Source organism: Euprymna scolopes, chromosome 42, assembly GCF_053919585.1.
Source record: "Euprymna scolopes isolate OS-2025 chromosome 42, ASM5391958v1, whole genome shotgun sequence".
Classification (NCBI taxonomy): Eukaryota; Metazoa; Mollusca; class Cephalopoda; order Sepiida; family Sepiolidae; genus Euprymna; species Euprymna scolopes.
The window spans coordinates 49098819-49117196 of NC_136523.1; the positions used below are offsets into that span (position 1 = coordinate 49098819).

General features: G+C 33.7%; 1 protein-coding gene across 1 annotated transcript in view; it reads left to right on the forward strand.

The window, feature by feature from the left end:
* The window catches only part of LOC145267100 (nucleolar protein 14-like), a 139865-nt gene that overhangs the window by 29585 nt on the left and 91902 nt on the right, over nt 1-18378 (forward strand). Inside the window, exons 7-11 of the mRNA XM_080123103.1 lie at nt 5012-5098; nt 6092-6160; nt 9045-9136; nt 11660-11868; nt 14197-14357. Coding sequence (XP_079979229.1) covers nt 5012-5098; nt 6092-6160; nt 9045-9136; nt 11660-11868; nt 14197-14357 — 618 coding nt within the window. The remainder of the gene's footprint in view (nt 1-5011; nt 5099-6091; nt 6161-9044; nt 9137-11659; nt 11869-14196; nt 14358-18378) is intronic.

Sequence of the window (18378 nt, forward strand, 5' to 3'; positions counted from 1 at the left end):
AGTTGAAACCATTGTTTTTCATCTGAAAACTACATTTATCGGCTACAAAATATCGTCCCAATAATGTAGAAGCACCCCTTTTTCTCTCCACAAAGGTCTGATCCCTCTCGGTTAATACCACCAGAAAATTCAAGACGAAAAAAGGAAAAAAAAAAAAGGTAAATGTGTACTTTAACTACAACAGAACACCGACCAATAAAATTTGTTTTTTATAGGTTTTCGGGGTCGCTGACAACAAATCTGATATTCAAACCCATCGCAAATTTACTGTTTGCATGGTATTAACCCTTGAACCCTCACACTATTTTGTGCCAACTCATCGGCATCGTTTCTTACATGATGCGTTCGCGCATGGACGCGCGTAGTAAGATGGGGCGGGGGGGGCACCACCCGTCCTCACCGCCCTACCCCCAATGTAAACAGAATTCTTGTGAAAAATTAAACAGTTCTTCTGCTCTGTGTATGTCGGCGCGTTACTTACGGAAAAACGGTAAATTAAACTGCAGAAGCACCTGTTAAATATTGTACAAGTTTGATAATTGAATCCTCCCCTCCAAAAAAAAATTTAAAAAACGAAAAATAAAAATGCTTTTGTAGACCGCTTGTGAAAGCTAAATTTTTTAGATCAATTAAAAAAAGCATCAAAAACTACGTAACACAGAAAAATGAACCACATTTTGTTTTTGAAAACTTTCTTGTTATTTTAAATGTCTGCTAAAAAATTCTTCCGCGATGTGACAAGTCACCTTACTACGCGCGTCCATGCACGAACGCATCATGTAAGAATAGCATAAACGATGGCGGTGAGTTAGCACAAAATAGTGCGAGGGTTCAGGGGTTAATACCATGCAAACGGTAAATTTGCGACGGGTTTGAATATCAGATTCGTTGTCAGCGACCCCGAAAACCTAGAAAGAACCAAATTGTATTGGTTGGTGTTCTGTTGTAGTTAAAGTAAACATTTACCAAAAAAACTAAATAACCAACTGTCTCTGAAAAAGTTGTATTACACTGAAAATCGCAATAAAAAAAAATAGAGATGCAACTTTACTATAATAGATAGAGCTAATTTTCGGAAAAAAAAACAAAAAAAAAAACATGTAGTATTATCAAGACTAAGCAAGATGGTCGACTTGAAAGCAGTTAACTTCCCCTTATTTGGTAAAACAGTGTGACTTTACTATTGTATATCGTTCAACCAATCGTGTATTTTTGAAGAAAGGCATTTCTGGAAAAATATTATTACTTACATGTCATGTTAAGATTAGTATAAATTTTTTAAAAATTACGAAAAATGGTCCAGTAGAAAATGTGTTAGAGCTGATTATTAGAAAAAAAACGTGCAGTATATCTAGAAGAACCAAGATGGCCGACCTGAAAGCTAGTGTCATCAGATTCTGCACTAAGCAAGTTAAATGATAGAATGCAGTTATCTCCCCCTGATTTCGATCTTCTAAAGAAGATTAGTGAAAACTCGCAACTTTGAAAAATTATGTTTTTACTTATAATTATTTTTCTATGGGGTGGAACAATAAAAATGTCACCCTAAAGAAAAAAAGGCGCTTATACAGTTTAGTCAAGATATTAAAAAATGAAAACATTGAAAAAAAGTTATATTGTACGTACCCGTTATAGTCTGAAGTTCTCTGAAAAAAAATTTCACTTAATTTGATCAAGTAGTTTTTATTTTACAGCGAAAAAACAATTTGTTATGATACCGAGCAAAAGGTTCGATTTTTAGGAAGAAAAGCTAGTAATAAAGATGGGGAGGGAGTGTCGGCGCTTTAACTGGAGTTATCTCCCTTTGGCGAGTTAAACAAATTTCGTAATGGCTGACTTCAAGCCACTTTCATAAAAACGTGTTTTTCTGCTGTAAAATAAAAACCATTCGATCAAATTAAATGATTTTTTTTTTTCGGAGATCTTCAGTCCAAAACAGATGCGTACAATATAACCTTTTTTTCGATATTTTCATTTTTTAATGTCTTGACTAAACTGTACAAGTACCAAAAAAAAACACTACAGCTTTATTTTCAAACTTTTATTGAAAAAAATCAATTCAGGAAACTTGATTATGTCATAGAGCTGACATTTATTCAATGTAGCCGCCTTCAGCCTTAATTACCACCTTGATACAGATTCAGAACTGGGAGCATGTCTTTTCCACAAGCGCTAGCGGGAGCTTGACCGATGGCAATCAGGCTGGTTTTGGTGTTGTGGGAGGTCATGTTGGTGATGTTCTCAACATATGACCAAACGAAGTAGTCCAGTGGGTTCAGGACGGGGGAAGGAGAGAAGGGTACTAAGCCGTAGCACTCCTTCTGCAGCCAAGCATGGGTCTCTTTGGACTTGTGGGCTGGCGCTGAGTCCTGCCATACCCAGTGTCTGCCAGTGGCCACCTTATTGAACCAGGGGATCACCACACTCTTCAGCACATCCAGGTACACTTTGGTGTTGACTTTCAAGCAGCCTTTGAAGATGTGAGGTTGCCCTCACTTGAAACCACACCAAAGACCATAATTGTGGCCAGAAACTTTGTTTTCATCACTCTGGGCATGTCCCTGTTATTTGTGACAATCCAGCGATGCATTTTGAGGGCGCTGGCAATGGTTCTGTTATCATAATTTGGATCAGTAGAAAGCATGAGTTGTGCAGCGGTGCATCTCCAATTTCGCTCGTTGAACATTGTGTCACTGTTAGACATGATAGAAGGCTCTTATCACTCTTGGAAATGGAAATGGAATCATGTCGTCTTTTCTATTGCAACAATTTTATCGCTCCACCTTGTACTGGACCTTTTTCGGAATTCATACTTATTTCGGCATAACATGTTAGTATATAATAATGCATTTTTTCGAAGACACACTATAATAAAATTGTACCAAAATAGTTTAATCATTTAATAAAATATTTCATGAGATTTTTTTGTTTTTCAAATATTTTCAATGTAACCTCACAAAATATTTCAAATATTCAGAAAAATTTGTGTTGGAATATTAAAAATAAAATCGAAATACCATTAAAATATTAATTGAAATACTATTAAAATATTAATTGAAATACTATTAAAATATTAATTGAAATACTATAAAAATATTAATTGAAATACTATTTAAGTATGTATTGAAATACTATTTAAATATGTATTGAAATATTTTTTAAATATTAATTGAAATACTATAAAAATAATTATTGCAATAATATAAAAATAATTATTGAAATACTATTTAAGTATTAAATGAAATAATATTAAAATATTAATTAAAATACTATTAAAATATTTTTAATTATTAAAAATAAAATCAAAATAAAATATTTTTATTATTAATTGAAATACTATTAAAATATTAATTGAAATACTATTAAAATATTTTTTAAATATTAAAAATAAAATCGAAATACATTCTAAAATTGCATCATATTATTTCTGGAATTGTTAATACAAGAGTTATGCCCCTTTATCACAAAACTACCCAATGTTATCTATATACTTTACGGATGTTGCCAAAGTGAAATTCCAAATTGGGATAAATATTATTAAAATATTTTGTAAATATTAATCAGAATATTAGTTGTTTTTTTTTTAATTTATTTAATTCTGTATATATCAAATTTTGTTTTTTAAAATTTGAGTTTTGTTTCAAGAAGGCCTTGAAAAAAGTTCTTGAAAATGGAAATTGAAAGTCTGTATGAGCACTGTAGATAAGGATCAATAATTTTTATTATTTCGGCTATTGGCGTAACGGATAAAGTACTAAGTAAAATTCAGTTCTAAGTGAAACTCTTTTGGGGGTTGAAGGCTCAATCCCCAGTGTGGGTGATACTAAGAATACAATTGGTTGATGGAACAAAAGCATGCTACCCCCACCCTTTGGAGGATTTAGTTAAAGGTTCCGTTTGAAATTCCGTACAAATTTCTGAGTTTGACAGAAAGGTTCCCAAATTTGATAAGATACATTTGGAGAAGATTAGAGGTTATAACATCAGCTAAAATGTTGTAAGAATAACACAGGATGAGAACAGTAGTTTGAATAATCCCTGGTGCTACCAGATCAGGCTGTCTAAAGATATTGGCTTCCTGAGACAATCGGTCTTGGATATGACCTAAAACTATATCCGATGGTGAGGCCCCACCTTGCGGGCTTTGGGGAGTGTGGAGCCACCCATTAATTGCCGTTGCTCCCAGGTCCACTCTGACCCGGAGTGGTAGTACCTGTTAGGGTCCCAACTATGAGTTAAATATAGAATCTGACGTAAAAAAAAATATACTCCATTAAAAATCATTCCTTAAAATAACTAGATTCGGCATTAAATAACCTGAAAAAGGTTGATATGCCGTAAAACAAAAACAACCAACCAACCAATCCTGAGACAAAATGCACCTAACATTAATACTTTTTATTTTTCTACTTCCTTTTTGCAAAACTTAATTATATTCTACAAAAACAAAAACCAACCTTTTCCCCCGTTTCCTTCTTTCCAATTCCCCTTTCTCTTTCTAGCCCCCCCCCACTTCCTAACCTGTTTCCTAACTTAAAATGTACCAAACATTAATACTATAACCCTTTTCCCTCTCCCATTACAAAATTCATTCATGTTCTGCAGGGCAGGGAACAAAAACGATAAAATCTACTCTAAAACAACCAACCTAAGCACCTAAGCATTACAAACTAGTGATTGAAGAATAAGAACCTACGAAATAACTGGATGCAGCATGAATACTATTTCTAAAATGACTGGATTAGGCATTAAATAACCCAAAAAGGGTTGATATGCCATAAAACAAAACAACCAAACCAAACCTGAATAATCCAAATAATCCCCCCCACCAAAAAAAGAAAAGTATAAAAAAATTCATTATAGTCTTAAATTTTTCTGATTTTTTTTGTTCAATTCGAGATTCTGATTAATTAATAGGCCCAGCACAAGCATAAACTTTGTTTTTCACTATTTTTTATTATTTTTTTCTTTTTCTTTAATCTTTTTTTTTTTTTTGTATTCTTCTTTTCAGAGTGTAACTGACGAGAAAACAGCCAAACGTACAGTTGACGATTATGATATGAACGTCAGGGCTTTAGGATTGGAAGCCAGGGCCATGGTAAGTTTCTAACCATAACTATTTCAAACCAACAAATTTTACAACTAATGATTCTTTGAATAAGTTGTATCAACACGGAAAATATCAAAAAGAAATGTTATTTTAATCTATATATTTCAAAAACAAAACGGCAGCGCATGTTTTTTGTATGTCCAGCAAAGGCTTTTTTCGCCGGGGTTCTCGGGTGGGGGTGGGGGGTTACTATGTTTTAAAACTTTTTATATACTCCCTAGATTATAATATCTACGATTTGCAAAGAGACATCATCTCTAGATTTATTTTGATCGACTTTTATAAAATTCACTCTATTCCTTCCTCTCGCGTGTTTTTTCGACTTTTTCGTATAAAAGGGAAACTAAATCGAAAGCGAAGGCAGCTTCCTAGCCTTTTGTGCCGGAACGTCCAGAAAGCAATTAGCTTTGATTAATGTGAGGGAAACCCTTCATATCAGACAATTGCTATTCATTTGGACACTCCCTTTTTATGGGGAGTTGGTTTTCCTCAACATTGTGGGGGAAACAAATAAATGAAACTACGGAAAGTTGAACTGGCCTCCATCCAATGTTCGTTTCTGCAAGTCAACTTTTTGATTGACATCGCCAAATTTGAACGTTTTTCACTTCCTACGGCTTCGTAGCGTTGCGATAAACGTTCATGTTTTCTTTCACTTTCTTTTCCGCCTTCGGGTTCAAAACACTTCTTTTTTTTCTTTTACACCTATAAACACCTGGGCAGCGCCGGGTAACCCCACTAGTCATTTAATAAAAGAGCATATATTCAGCTTTTTAAATTTTCAAATTAAACTTAAAAAATAATGTTTTCAAATATGTAACCAAGTTTCTTTTTATAATTTTTGTTTTCTAGTTTAAAATGTGATTTTTTTTTTAATGTGAATTAAATTTTTATTTATTTTTTTTTTTTTTTTTTTTAGAACAATGTAATCAGAAAAACTTTTTTTTTTCTTCACATTTTTATTTAAATTTTATTTTTCAGGCTACGGACAAAATGAAATCTGAAGAAGATTTGGCCAAAGAAGAAATGGAAAAACTTGAAAAATTGGAGGTAAGAATTTCCAGAGATGTGAGAGCTCTACTTTTTAGCACAATTCTGTTTTTTCTTTCTGTTTTTTCTCTCTTCTTCTTTCCAGTCTCCACTTTAGTTGTTTTGTTTGTCTCACATTAGGTCAGTTCAAAAGCTTTTGTTGATTTAAAATTTTGTCTTAAAAATACGGTCCTGGATATGATCTTAAACTATATCCGATGGTGAGGCCCCAGCTTGCGGGTTTTGAGGAGTATGGAGCCACCCTTTAATTGCCATTGCTCCCAGGTCCACTATGGGTTGAATAAAAACCAACTTGAAAAAAACAAATATATTCTATTAAAACATTTTTCTTCAAAATAACTGAATTCAGCATTAAATAACCTGAAAAGGGTTGATATGCCGTTAATAAGCCACAGAACATAAACAACCAACCAACTTGAAAATAAAAAAAATGTGGTTTTGAAAGTCTTTATTCATTACAATAACGACCTTTGCTCCCCTATTTCTTGATTCCATCTGTCAACAGGCTTATAAATGCCTCATTTTTTAAATTCTTTCGGTTTCATATGAAATATGAATTTAAATCATGTTTAATCTCCTAAGGCATTTTTTTTTCCAAGTTTAAAACAGAATTTTATTGCATATCATTCTTCTAAAATGTCCTCACGTCCAGATTGCATTTTTGAAATTCACCAGCTGTGACAATCAGGCTTAAGTAGAGTGTATTTCAATTCCTGCTGTAGCTGTTCATTTGAACCTGAAATGATAAAATTTTTTCAGTCATCTCATAAGATGTATAGCAATAACATACTGATTTTTCAAAAGTTTACAACAATTTTAAATGCCTGAGCAAAAAAAGGCAACTCATATTTATCCATTTTTCATTAGTACTAGCAATGGAAAATTAAGTTTAAACAGTTTTGTAATCTATATATATATATATATATATATATATATATATATATATAAAAGTGAATGTGTCTGTGTACATTTCCCTATGCACTAACTCTGTCAATTTTTAGTCTACAGACTCGAAATTTGATATATAGGGTACTGAGATTTGGGAAAATCTACGTGATCGGGTTGTCACCAGATATTTTGCTGTTAAGAGGTCAAAGTTCAACGATTTGACCTTTGAGAACTCTACCAAACTCCTCCGACAATTTTGGGTCTACACACTTGACATTTTAGATATTGGTTCCTTGGACATGAATCTAACTTAATAACTTGATTTGAGCCCAAAACAATAAATATTAAGGGGTCATAATAGGGGTCAAAGTTTAAAAAAATTACCGTTTTTTTTTTTTTTTTTTTTTTTTTTTTTTTTTTTTCTCAGCATACACCTTTAAACACCCGGGCAACGTCAGCACCCATTGCTAGTATATCTATATAAAAAAGGCAAAAGTGGCATGCGCATTTTTGTAGGTCCAGCAAAGGCTTTTTTCGGGGGAGGGTCTCGAGGGGTTTACTATTTGTTACAACTTTTTTACTCCCTAGAACATAATATCTATGATTTGCGAAGGGACGTCGTGTCTACATTTATTTTGATCGACTTTTATAAAATTCACGCTATTCCATCCTCTCGCATGTTTGTTGGTCTTTTTTGTATAAATAAAGCGAAACTCACCAATGCAAAGACGTCAGCGGCTTTTTGTGCTGGGACATTTTGAAAGCAATCAATATCAGACAATTGCTATTCATTTGAGAGTTCCCCCTTTTTCGGGGGAGCTTTGTTTCCCCAGCATCCTGGGGGGGAACAAATAAATGAAACAGCGGAAAGCTGAACTGGCTTCCAGCCACTGTTCATTTCTGCAAGTCAACTTTTTGATTGACATCGCTAAATTTAAACGCTTTTCACTTCCTATGGCTTCGTAGCGGTAAAATTTCACATTTTTTACCGCCTTCGTGTCGCGGGTTCGATCCTTCCACCCTACTAACACTTTATTTTTTTCTTTTACACCTACAAACACCCGGACAATGTCGGGTATCCCCACTAGTCCTCAAAATAAATGATAATTTGAAGGAGCTAGGTCAGTAGTGCTGTGAGGATGAGCATAATCATGATGGAAGATGACTTCCTTTCTGTTGAACATCTAATTTCAACCCATTAAACATCCCATTAAACAAACTTTCATTAGCATAATCATGATGGAAGATGACTTCCTTTCTGTTGAACATCTAATTTCAACCCATTAAAAATCCCATTAAACAAACTTTATTCAACCCATTAAACAAACTTTCATTAGCATAATCATGATGGAAGATGACTTCCTTTCTGTTGAACATCTAATTTCAACCCATTAAACATCCCATTAAACAAACTTCATTCAACCCATTAAACAAACTTTCATTAGCATAATCATGATGGAAGATGACTTCCTTTCTGTTGAACATCTAATTTCAACCCATTAAACATCCCATTAAACAAACTTCATTCAACCCATTAAACAAACTTTCATTAGCATAATCATGATGGAAGATGACTTCCTTTCTGTTGAACATCTAATTTCAACCCATTAAACATCCCATTAAACAAACTTCATTCAACCCATTAAACAAACTTTCATTAGCATAATCATGATGGAAGATGACTTCCTTTCTGTTGAACATCTAATTTCAACCCATTAAACATCCCATTAAACAAACTTCATTCAACCCATTAAACAAACTTTCATTAGCATAATAATGATGGAAGATGACTTCCTTTCTGTTGACTAAAGAAAGTCGTTTTCAATTAGAATTTGCAAAAAGAATAAAAATCTTTTTTTTCTGATGAAAAAGCAATTATTTCAAATTTTTTTTTTTTTTTTTTTTTTTTTTTTTGATACAAAAAGCAATTATTACAAATTCTTTTTTTTTTTTTCCCCCTTCTTTGATAAAATGTCTTTTTGTTATTCGACTTTAGAAAGAGCGTCAGTTACGGATGAAAGCTCCATGGGAAGTTGAAAAGAAGCAGAATCGTAAATACATGTCTGCCGATGCCCTTGGAGATGAACAGTAAGTATAAAAATAAGGAATATTCCTGTTTCTTTTGTTGTCCATAAACAATAAGACAAGAGGTGGTTAGAGGAGAGGAATATACAGAAAAGTCATAGCAGCAGCATAATCTTTTCTAACAGCATAAAAGTCACACTACAAAGAGTGTAAGATATGACACAATTTCTCTATAATTTGTCTTTTCCCTTTTTTTTTCATTTTTCTTAAACTTTTTCTTCTAGGGTATGGGACATCCAACCAGATGTCTGACATTTACCCCTATTTTAGTGAGTCCAACCAAGAGATCTTTTCAGGATTCTAGCCGTCCCTTTCAGTGCAATCGTTTGTATTTCACTTGCACTTGGTTCACCGGGTATGCTTGCTATGTACTTTTTAAAGTTCTTTTTCATAAGCCCAGTTGCACCTATGATGACTGGTATAATTGAAACGTAGAGTGTGTGTGTATGTGTGTTAGTAGTTTGGCAAGGCCACAGGGGAGACAACCGAGCCCCCCCCCCCCAAAAAAAAATGACCTAAGCAGAATTCATTTCAAAGTAGCAAAACTGGAGCTAGCCTGCCAGGACACTATATATACAAATGTAGGCAAATTTTACCAATTGTTATAAAATTTTAACCAAAGAATAGTTTTATAATCTTCAAAAAGCCTGCAAATTTTCATGTAGTTTCGTCCCATAGAACTTAAGATATTAGCATTTTAATATTCAATTTGGCTACAAGTATAGATAGACATACCACCTTTTTTCGCAATTTTATAAGTTCCAAATCTCAGCGACTATTGATCAGAATTTAACAAATGAAGGCTTGTTGGAAAGGTAATGACCTAAATTGTGCTATGTGACATTTGCCCTTAAAGGTCGCACATTTAGATGAACATTTATCATCCAGAGCCTATTTTTGGCACTTTTTTACAGCCATAAAATGTTTCAATCATAATCATTTGTTTTCCTAGTTTTGCATATGAATTACAAAATATCTGATATTTCCCCAAAACTTCTGGCCTTGATGAAGGGGAGACTAAAACTTGCTGCTATGGTTTCAAATGATCTGAAATAACAGCAAGGGGAGACTTGATTCCAAATATTTCTCATGTTATATCTCTCCTCTTTGGTTTTCATAAAGTCAGTTTCTCAATGTATAGGGATTATTTATTTATTTTTTTTTAGCTCTATTTTTTGTTGAATATATTATTTTACTTTTTCTGTATAAATAAACCCCATAATTTATACATAAAATTCGAATTAGTTTTTTTTTTTTTTTTTTTACATAAAAATGTTTGCTAAATTTCGCTTTTTGCCCCATTTATAAGAGGTCTAGTTCAAATCTGTCCCAGAGTTGAAAGCTATAAAAACTCTGCAGAGATTATTTTAAGAATTTCGGAAATTTTACAGAATTTTCAGGATATTTTGTGGCATCCTTGCTCCGCACCTGTGTATCTCTTAATAATCACAGCTTCATTGTGTGCTTGCTCATGTTACCCATTACACCATTTTCATATATCAAGCACTATTTCCTTTCAGACTGCTTCCTATGTCTTTCCATAAATGTTTTCTTGTTGGTAAGAACCAGATCTTTACGGAGCGGGAGTGGAAGGAGTTTTCAGGAGCCATGGGACAGTAAGCTTCTATTATAGTACTCAAACGGAGCAGGAGCAGCTATATTTTTCTCTTACAAAAAAAAAAAGCGCCCTTTTCTTTTTTGTCAAGAATACGATTAAATTATAAAGTAGGCAGAGAATCCAGTGACTAAGTAGCTCCATTCCCCCTCCCTCTCTATAGCCTATAATTTTTCATTTTCTTGTGTAAATTATTGGGTCCACTATAAGCAACTGGCAAATTTTACAAGAATAGCAATCTTAGGACAGATAAAATTAAAATAAAAATATAATGTTACTAAACTTTATTTAGAATCCAATTTTTGATAAAAATCCATTTCATAATTTCCATTATGAAAATTTTTTTTAAATTTAAAGCTTAAGGAGTCTTAATAAGAAATTAAAATTCAAGGAATTTTGCTTAATTGGTGTCTTATAGTTTAATACAAGTCTGATATTACGGGTGGAGGCGGGGTTATATTATGCACCCTGAGAACCCTTTTGAGCCTTTATGATGTAGTAGGAGCAGCTATATTTTTCTCTTACAAAAAGAAAGCGCCCTTTTCTTTTTTGTCAAGAATACGATTAAATTATAAAGTAGGTAGAGAATCCGGTGACTGACTAGCTCCTTTTTTTTTTTTTTTTTTTTTTTTTTTTTTTCCTCTCTATAGCCAGAATTCCCCAAAACAAAAGTTTTGCACTACCCTTAAATGAAAATGAAAATATGATGTTACTAAACTTTTTCAGACTGCTTCCTATGTTTTTCCAAAAATGTTTTCTTGTTGGTAACAACTGCTTTTTCTCGTAACCAATTCTGTTACTTTTCCCATTCGCCTTTCTCCCACATACTTTCTCCACAAAAAAACCATTAATGCAAAAAAAATTAATCAAACTTTGGTATTTACTCATTTAGATATATTTTTCTTCCTTAGATTTCTGGTTCCCATTTTGAAAGAAAATTCTAAGAAAGATGGAAAAAAGAAAAGTGTGAAATTTGCAGGAGATAGTGATGATGACGATCATGATGATGCTAATGATGATGATGAAGAAGAAGAAGAAGAAGAAGAAAAGGATGAGGATGAGAGTGAGAAAGAAGATGATGATGATGACGACGACGAAGAAGATGAGTCTGAGGAATCAGGTATTTCATTTTTTTTTTTTCTTAACCAGAATTGTGAAATCTCCTCTTTTTAGTGGAATTCTGTTTTTTTAGAGGTTTTTTTTTTGCAATTTTTAAAAGTGAAGTCTCATTTAAATCTGCTTATTTCTTCTAGTAGCAATACCACACCGTTTTTTCCTTTAGATCGAATGAACTCAAATCAAACATTACTGAAACGAGCATAAAAAACAAAGAAATAATCTTTAGTTTTTTTTTAAATTGGCCCATTAGGACTGGAGTTATGACCATTCAAAGTATCAAAAAATGTGTGGTTCACTCGAGATTTTGCCTTAAGTCAGTCCTTTCAAGTTTGTATAGAGAATATACAAATCACAAAAAAAAATATTAAAATACCATTTTAAAGTAAATTTTATTGTGAATCCAGTTATATAAGTTTTATTTTGATGGAGGTAGGAGGAATGTACTTATTACTGATTTAAAAACTATGAGTGTCAAATTAAGTAACAGTGTGTGACTTGTCCGGCGCTGAACGTTATGGTGTCTGGTATTGCTACTTCTATTATATAAAGGACAGTTGTTTGTATTTTCTGGTAAACTATAAAACAAAAAAAACACAAAATTGGTATATTCTTGATCGGCATTGCCCCGAATGAATATATATAATTATAAAACTTTGTGGACCGTCCACCTTTGCTTGAATCTTGTCTTTGACGATCGGACATTCCACGAGTCTTCTTCCCAAATGATTACACCATGGATGTCTTCAAGTTTAATGCAAACAAATACTTTTTCTGCACATTCCAGCTATTGTTTTCAAGCCTTTTGTGAAGGTGATCAATTTCTAACCAACAATCTTTTTAATGCTTATCCTCGAGTGGCCTCCAAGACTTGATAAATCATGATCCATCTGTAAAAAAACAAAGTTTAAAAAAATATTCGACAGGAATGAGTTTGGAAAATTTATATTTTCCTTTGGTTTCAAAGAGCACGACTTGATATAGTACTTGACGACTTGAGATTTTAATTAAAGTTCAAAATTTCTTTCTAATAACTTTGTCAATCTCAGGAGCTTATACGGAATTTTTAACTGAACCAAGAAACACATTAGTTTTGGAACAAGAAAATACTTTCAAAGATTCCCAAGTTCAAAATGACAGATCCGAAGGTCAAATTTTACATTGACCAAAACGTGACAAAAACATCTCAAATGAGAATTGTAGTCTGCATAATCCAAAGAATAAAAGGTTCGCACAAGTTTGAAAAGTTCTTGAATTTTGGTTTTTGCCTTGAATAAGCCTTATTTCTATTATTAGCTTGAAAATCCTTTAAAATATGGAAAATATCTTGAAGATCCTATTCTCTATGTCCAGTAAAAATTTGTTGCAACATTAAAAGCAAATCAAAATACTTTGTTCTGAAATTATTATTGTGGATACAAGAGTTTCGTCCCTTTATCATAAAACTATCTGATGTTTTCCATATAATAACATTGGGTAGTTTTGTAACATAACTCCTGTAGCCACAACACTAGAAATTCAAAATTTAAAAGTCAAATAAACACAGCTTAGTTTGAAAAGTTCTTGAATTTTTGTTTTTGCCTTATTTCTATTATTACCTTGAAAAATTTTTTAAATATGGAAAATGTCTTGAAAATCATATTCTTTATGTCCAGTAAAAATTTGTTGCAATATTAAAAATTAAATCGAAATAAATACTATTAAATTATTAATAAAAAATACCATTAAACAATTTTTTAAATAATAAAAATCAAATCAAAATACATTGGGTTAAAATGGCTAAAATTGACACTTTTGCGGCCGTTAAAAAAATTGATATGTTGGATTTTTATAAAACTTTCTGAAAAGTTGTAACTAACTGATTTCTATATAATTTTGTTTATCTATATTTTGCGATAACTCTTGGGTGTGACCCAGGGGCTCTTTTAGGACTAATAAAAACACTCCATTTTTAGGACTATTTTACCATATTTGTGGAAAATTTTCTGTGTATGTCTATTTAGCAGTTTTGCATGGTGCTGGACTCAAATTTGAATATGTTACGGACTTGGGGACTTTTGGGGCTAAATGGGGAGGGGGTGTCAAATGATGTATTTAGTCATTTCTTTTTTTTTTTTTTTTTTTTTTTTTTTTTGCATGGTGCAGAATTCAAATTTACATATGTTAAAAAGCCTAAAACTGCACCGTTTGTTCATTTTCACCACAAGTTGTCATCCTTTTGGGGCTAGGGGGGGGGCAAATGCTGAACTTAGTCATTTTTTTTTTTAAGCCTCGTTTACTGTGCGCTCACAGGGGATTATGCATGTTTCACTTTTTTTAATTTTTGTTACAGATGACGGATCTGTGGACGACGCTTACAGTGATGTCTTGACTGATGATGAAGATGAAGAAAGTGATAGTGATACTAAAGAAAATAAGAAGCAGACGGAGACGATTGATGAAGAAAATGGTGTAGATGAAAAAGAAAATAAAATTAAACAAACAGAAGAAGAGGTAAAGAATTCCAGATTTATTTATATTTTACTTTTATTTACCTGAAAATCATTCACTCTCCGTCTCTGCTAGTTTTGAGAGGACTTTTTTTTTTTTGTTTTCTGTATTTTTATTTACCCTCAAACACTCATTCTTTGTTTCTGCCAGAAAAATTTACTTAAGATTTCTTTGTTTTTTTTGTTTTTTTTCTTCCAAACTTTTATTCAATCTCAAATATTCACTCTCTATCTCTGCCAGAAGAATGTACCTGAAGCGTTGAAATTAATGTTTTTAACATGCCGAATACCGTTTTGTGCTAAAAAGAAAATCCGTTGTTCTTTTCTTCCTCTGACACACAAGTTAACAAAAAAAAAAAAAAAATCCGTCATTCTTTTTTCCAAACCGACACGTACAAAATGACTGAACAAAAAAATTGTCTCTTCTTCTTCTTCTTCACAAAATTACAATTTCGTATCTATCTCTCTTGCAAAAACAACCAGTTTTAATTGCGACAGTACGACAATTTTCATCTCTCTTTTCTTTTTATTGGACGGATTCCGGGTTCGAATGAGAGTGGTTCTTTTGCAAATCCTATTTTATCATCTCTGCAGAACCATCGGATTGTTGTTCAGTTCGGCTACAGCTTTCCTTAAAATTAATTTTTTTACACTTTTAGTTACCCTCAAATAGTCACTCTCTATCTCTGCCAGAAAAATGTGTCTAAGTTTGTTTTTGTTTTTTTTATCTTGATTCACACCAAATGTTCAAAGATAAATTATAGGGAATCTGGTTATATGTAAGTCAGATCAATGACAAAATGACAAAAATTTGAATTATCTCTTTACAGATATTTTACTTAGAATATTTTACTTGTGGTTTTTATACTTTAATTTCTACTTAACTTTTGTTAAAGAAATATTTTGATGGTTGGAAATGATGTTGAAACTCAGTTCCCCTGTCAGTCAGAAAATACTGAAGACATTCTCAATCCAATCCTCCCTTCATCTAATAATATAGCTTATATAATTAAGTGTAAGTTTTCCTATTTTAGACCTAGGCATCATTTAATATGGACATTCATTATTTGATTCTGCCCAAATTTCTTTTGTTGAACATAGGTGCATGTTATTAATATCAATTAGGGTTTTATCACTCAATGAGGAACCCCTCTCTGGACTTTAACCATCTAACTCTGTCCCGAGCTATCTGCTGCCATGTGGGACCCATGTGTTATATCAGGTCATCTCTCGATCTCGTAGTTGATCTTCCCTTTGGCCTCTTGTGTTCACAAGCTGTCCATTCCGTTGTCATGATAGACCATCTGGTCTCTGGTTACATGTCCTACCCATCTGTGTTTGGATGTTTTGATGGCAGTATTGATGTCAATAACTCTTGTTTGTTGGCGGATCCAGATGTTTGTCTTTATGTCTTGTAGAGTGATGCCTAACATTATGCTCTCCATCTTCCTTTGTGCCAAGATTTCACTTTGGCGAGTTGTCAGGGTCCATGTTTCACTACCGTAGATCATCACAGGTAGTACATATTCATTGAAGATCTTCCCTTTGATTGACATATTTGCTTTTCGGCTTTTCATGATATCCTCCACTTTCCTAAAAGCTGCCCATCCCAATGCTACCCTTCTCTTCATCTCAGGGAGGAGATCTCCATCTTTCGTCATTTTCTTTCCCAAGTAGATATAGATTTCAACTTCCTCAATAGTCTTTCCATCGACAATTATGGGTGACTTGGTTTAACATCACCTTGGTCTTCCCAAGATGCAGTTGAGGCCAACCGGTTTGCTCTTAGAGTGGATGTCATTTAGAATGTTATTTAGTTCCTGAGGAAAGTGTGTCATCAATAGGGTTAGGACAACAGCATATTCTTTTCATTGTTTTGATTCTCGAGTTTGTATCCGTTGATATCTTATATTGTCTTTTATATAGAGTGATGTGGTTATCGATTGATTAACTGTGTCTGTGTTGGATATATACTCGAGAGTAAAACCAATGAACAGAATATGCTGTTGTCATAGCCCTAGTAATGACAAAATTCCCTAAATTTATTCTATTCACTCCTAACTCTTGCAATCATATTAGCACCCGCTCCACCCTATGTTCCAATGGTATCACCAAGGTAACAAAACTTCTCAAGCTTCAGCATCCAAATATATTTTCTCTGTGCTGGTTATTAATGACTAGGGCTAGGACAACAGCATATTCTTTTCATTGTTTTAATTCTCGAGTGTGTATCCGTTAATATCTTATATGCTTGATGTGGTTCTCAATTGATTAACTGTGTCTGTGTCGGATATATACTCGAGAGTCAAAACAATAAAAAGAATATGCTGTTGTCATAGCCCTAGTAATGATACTAAATACGAAATATGCATAAATCAAAATATATTTAAGCACATTTTACGTCCAGGCGACCTGCTAGTACACACACACGTCTGTCTTTATATTTTCAAACTCTATCTTCTCCGAAACAACGAACTGTTCTTTTCTGTGGTTTTAACCAGTTAAAATAGTTTTTAAGAGGTCAAAAATGGGAAAATCATTATAAAACGAGAGAAAATGCACCTTTCTAGGGCTTTATTCATCTTTGTTTTTAACATACATAGAATGATGTTTACCATTTTTTGGCGGGTATTTCATTGCATTTCTTAGCTTATTCACTCATAAACTTTTATATAGTCATGTTTTTTAATTTTTTTATTACATTTTCACCCCAAACAAGGCACATTGTCACTTTGGTGTAGGGGGCTACTTTCAGGGGTAACATCTACTGGGGTACTATGTGGGGGTTTGGGCAGCAAGATGTCTGTTCACGTTACACTTGAACTTCTGCATGTCAGTACAGTTGGGGAAGCAGGGACCTGGAATGGAATTCCAAAGTCTAGCGGTTCTGGGGAAGAAACTACTGGAGTAGAAATATCTTTTACATCTAGGGATCTCTACTGTGTGGGGGTGACATTTAGCTGCCTGTCGAGTTTGTTGAGGGTGTCTACGTCGTGGGGGCACAAGTGCTTGTAGTTCGTCAGCATTCTCCATTAAAATACTTGTAGAACAGGCAGAGGGATGCAACATTTCATCGATGGGACAGAGGCTGAAGCTTAGATGCCAGTTTAGGGCCTATCAGATTGGCGACTCTCTTTTGAACCTTGACTAGGAGCAAGAGACTAGTAGCAGATGCACCAGTCCAAATATGACAGCAATACTCCATACATGGGTGAATGGTGGCCTTATAGAGGTACAGGATACTTTCGGGTGTTAGTAATTTTCTAGCATGGTAGAGAGAGCCTACCTTCTTTGCAGCGGCCCTGGCAATGCTTTCAATGTAATTGTTCCAACTCATTTTTCCTGTGAACATTAGGCCAAGGAGTTTGAAACATGTACTCTCAGATAGAGTCGTTGGCCATTGTTATTGGTGATAGAGAAGGTTTCTTGTAATTATTGAAGGAAACTAGTTTAGTCTTGGCGGCATTGAATGTGACCATCCATTTTTGTCCCCATTCCACTACAGATTGAAGGTCATCCTCTAGTGTTATTGCCATTTCTTTAGATATGTGTTCATTTGTTTTCCTGTCGTGCCTGTTATAGAGTGTGGTGTCATTAGCATATATACCCATCTCAAGGGCAATTTTGTCGGGGAGGTCATTTATGAATATTAGGAACAACAGAGGTCCAAGGATAGACCCCTGGGGCACTCCCGCATTTATATCATATTGTTTAGATGTACGACAGTCGAGGACAACCTGGATTTTTCTCTTATCTAAGAAGGATTTAATTATGTTTAGTATTCTACCAGTGATACCGTATGATCTAATTTTCCTGAGGAGACCTTCATGCCATACCCTGTCAAAAGCCTTAGATATATCTAGAGCTACCGCTCTGCCCTCCTCAGCTTTGTCCAGTGAGTGGTATATACGTTCAGAGATTACAGTTAGGATGTTTGGGGGTGTATTTCATCTTACAGATAATATTGGGTCATCAGGAGAGAATACATACCGTTTTGGAACCTTCCTCTCTATGGCTGAGTGGAA